The sequence below is a fragment of the Myotis brandtii genome, unplaced genomic scaffold, assembly GCF_000412655.1.
Source record: "Myotis brandtii unplaced genomic scaffold, ASM41265v1 scaffold1163, whole genome shotgun sequence".
Classification (NCBI taxonomy): Eukaryota; Metazoa; Chordata; class Mammalia; order Chiroptera; family Vespertilionidae; genus Myotis; species Myotis brandtii.
In genome coordinates this window covers 318551-322119 of record NW_005354025.1, presented here as the reverse complement: position 1 = coordinate 322119, position 3569 = coordinate 318551, and the positions used below count along the sequence as shown (strand labels likewise).

The 3569-nt window shown below is 51.1% G+C and overlaps 1 protein-coding gene across 1 annotated transcript in view; it reads right to left on the bottom strand.

Annotated features, from left to right (window-relative positions):
• KIAA1755 (KIAA1755 ortholog) overlaps positions 1 to 3569 on the bottom strand; it is a 37851-nt gene that overhangs the window by 17727 nt on the left and 16555 nt on the right. Inside the window, exon 4 of the mRNA XM_005858257.2 lies at positions 2092 to 2266. Within this exon, the coding sequence (XP_005858319.1) occupies positions 2092 to 2266 (175 nt within the window). The remainder of the gene's footprint in view (positions 1 to 2091; positions 2267 to 3569) is intronic.

Here is a 3569-nt window from a genome sequence, read left to right as displayed (position 1 = left end):
GGGGCTAGTTTCTGATTAGTTGGGGCCAACAGTAGGGATCTAATTCCTCTGGCCAATGATAGGTTTCAATAAGGGTCATGTGACTTTTTTTGGCCAATGAAATATGAGAAGTTTGCTGAGGAACTTCAGGGAAAGAAGTCTCTCTTTTAAGAAGTTTTTACAAAGAGCTATAAGGCAGAGACACAGAATGGTAAATTTCCTTACCAGATAATACATTTTAAATGGGAATGTGTTACTTGCAGCCAAAACACCCTAACTGGTTCACATTATACTTTTCAGCAATCACCTTGGATTTCCCAAACTGGCCAATTGTCAGAACTTGTTAAAATACTGATCCCTCAGCCCCAGGCCCACCTGGTCCACCCAGACATCTGGTTGTAAGAGGTGGGGCCAGGGAATCTGTGGGCTTCCAAGTGCCCTTGGCTATTCTGACCATCAGGCAGGTTGAGAAAATAAACCCACTGCCTTCAAGCCTTACCAGCCAGTTCACAGACAGAGCCAGGGGTGCCAGCGTGGGGTGGAGCTGTGGCACTGCCTTGGTGCATGGTCACCTGGGCACGCTGTTCCATTTAGCTGGGAGTCCATTACCCGTCTGCAAATGGGGATACTAGTTTCGGCCTCAGGGGAGAGCCGTTTGTTTCCACACCTGCCTCAGCCACCAGCCTAGAGGCCCCTAGGGCACAGGACTCAATGTGAGGAGCGTCTGGGTCCCTAGAATGTCCCAGCATGAAGCCAGGCACAGAGCAGATGCCCAGCAATATTGATTCAACGCAAGAGAGAAAAGCAAGCCCAGCACACAGGAGCCCCGAGTACACTGTCTTTCACAGTTTACATTGCAGCTCACCCCCACCTCTTGTGCCCACACTTGGTCCCCCCCTTTTTTCAGGTGAGCCTCAGAGAGGGGAGGTTACTGCTCCCAGATCACACAGCAAGTTAGTGGGATTCCAGGGTTTTGTGTACCACACTGGCCACTTCTCAGCACTGAAAAGGGGGTCCCATCTCCCTGTCAGGTCAGAAAAGCCACTCCACCTTGGACAAAAGGAAGAAAAATCTCAGTGGCCAGCTGGCGGAGGTGGTGCCTCCCATGGGGTGGAGTGCATGGAGAAGGTTCCATCAGTCCCTCCACCCCTGCCCCTAGCAACAGAACTGAAAAGCCACTCCACCTGGGACAAAAGGAAGAAAAATCTCAGTGGCCAGCTGGCGGAGGTGGTGCCTCCCATGGGGTGGAGTGCATCAGTCCCTCCACCCCTGCCCCTGGCAGCAGAACCGCTAGGTTGGGTTGGGGTCAATACCCATAGCCCTGAGAAAACATCACTTTTGAGACCATCTGACTGGGGCTGGGACTCAGAGGAAAGGATGGTACCTCTTCCCTAGCCAGTCCAACATGAAGTCCAAATGGTGGGATGGGAGGTTAGAAATCAGCCTGGGTCACTCATCACTCACTCACTCACTCACTCATTCATTCATTCTTTCACTCTCTCATTCATTTATTCATTCATTCACTTAGTCGCCCTCCATTTGTTCAACAAATATTTATAATTCAGATGTCAGCTCTCAATTACCACCTCCTCAGGGAAGCCTTCCCTGATGTTCCAATTGGAATTAGTCCACTCACCCCCTCACTCTACAGCCGTGGTCCTCAAAAGGTGGTCCACAGTCCAGCAGCATCAGGATCATCAGAAAACGTGTTAGACATGCAAATTCTCAGGCCCCTCCCCAGACTTACTGAATCAGAAACTCTGGAGGTGGGTCTCAGCTCTGTTTTAGCAGCCCCTCAGGGGGCTCTGATGCGAGCTCGAGTTTGAAAACCACTGACCTACAACAGCCCTCTGGTTCCTTCACCACACTAACGCTCCTGAGAATTGCTTGCCCATGGTTCGGTTTTTTGGCACATCATCTGTCTCCCTGACCAGCCTGGGATCCCGCTGGCGGGGACTAAGTGTGTCCTGCTTTGTCTCCACCATCTGAGGACTGGCTCTGGGAACAGATGACTGGATGGAAAGATATGGTGTCTCTCCACTGGGTGCCTTGTCCTAGGCCCTGGGCTGAGAGGTTGGAAGGATGGAGTGGCCAACCAGCCCAGCCTCTTACCTGGGGACAGTGCACAGGTAGGAAAGCAGCTTGGTGACCTCTGAGGCTGTGCACCATGGTGCCTCCCAGGCCCCCTGGGGGGTTGACACCAGAAGCAGGGGCCGCCCAGCCCTGTCCCGACCACCTGGAGGAGAGAGGACACACATGTGCAGTGAGAACTTTCGTGCAACCCTCTCTACTGGGACCTCTCTGTGGCCTCCAGGCCTTTGCCCACACTGGCCCCTTCCTACCCCCACCTCCACCCCCACCCATTAATTCTAAACTCTTATTCACCCTTCAAAACCCAGCTCAAAAGCCACTTCCTCAGAAAAGTCATCCCTGAATTCCTCCTCCATGCAGCGGTAGCCTCGCCTCCTCTGGACTCCCTCTGTCCTGGGCACCCTGGAGGTAAAGCTCATGAAATCTGTCCTCCCACAGTCTCCTGTATGGCCCCATCGTAACAAGTTTTTTTACATTGTTGTAGTAACCTGTTGAATTTTCTCCTCCACTAGAATATAGACTTTTTGAGAGCAGAGAACACATCAGACTTGCTCCCTGCTGAATCCTCAGTGCTAAGCTCAGGGCCTGACACACAGCAGGTGTTCAGCAAATACTAATTACAAAGGTGAATAAATATTAAACAGAAATGATAATGCCCTCTGTGCTGGATGCTGTTAACGCCCTGCCCAGACCCCCTCATCAAGTCAGGGCACTCATCTTCCCACAGCCATACGTATTGGCTGTAAATGGCTCACAGATGCCCTCTTCTCTGAAGACTTGCCCTCGGCTGAACTGGAGCCTGGGCTCACCCTGCCTCCCATCCCAGGATCAGCCCGGGTTGATGACTAACAGATGCCCGCACAAATGGCCAGTTGCCTGCACCTTAAGATGGAACCAGCTCTGTGGGATCAGGCCACATCCTTGCTTAGCTCCTCCCCCACCCTGACCTGCTTCCCTCACTCTCCTTCTGAGAGTAACCTTCAATAGGATCACTGTCTCTGGCTCAGTTTCTAGGGAATCTGACCTAAGACAAACACCTTCCCTGCCTTATTGAGAGTAGAATGTATGTACACGAGTAGATTAATGGGTAGGTGGAAGGATGGATGGATGGATGGATGGATGGATGGATGGATGGATGGATAGGTGGGTGGATGGATGTTTGGATGGATAGATGGGTGAGTGGGTGGTTAGGTGGATGGATGGATGAATATTTGGATGGATACCTAGAAATTGCTTTCATGCAGGGTGGGGCAAAGGTAGGTTTACAGTTGTGAGTACATGAGACACAGAGTCTATTTTTGTATTATTATTTATTAATTATTGTATTATTTTCCATATGAACAACTGTAAATCTACTTTTGCCCCACTCTGTATAATCCAACATCTTCATTGGAAAGATGAGAAAACTGAGGCTCAGTCCAGAACACAGGTCTCCAGAGCTTTCCATGTCTTCCCCCACACCCACCAACATCTGAGGATGCCCAGGGACCACCCCCCCC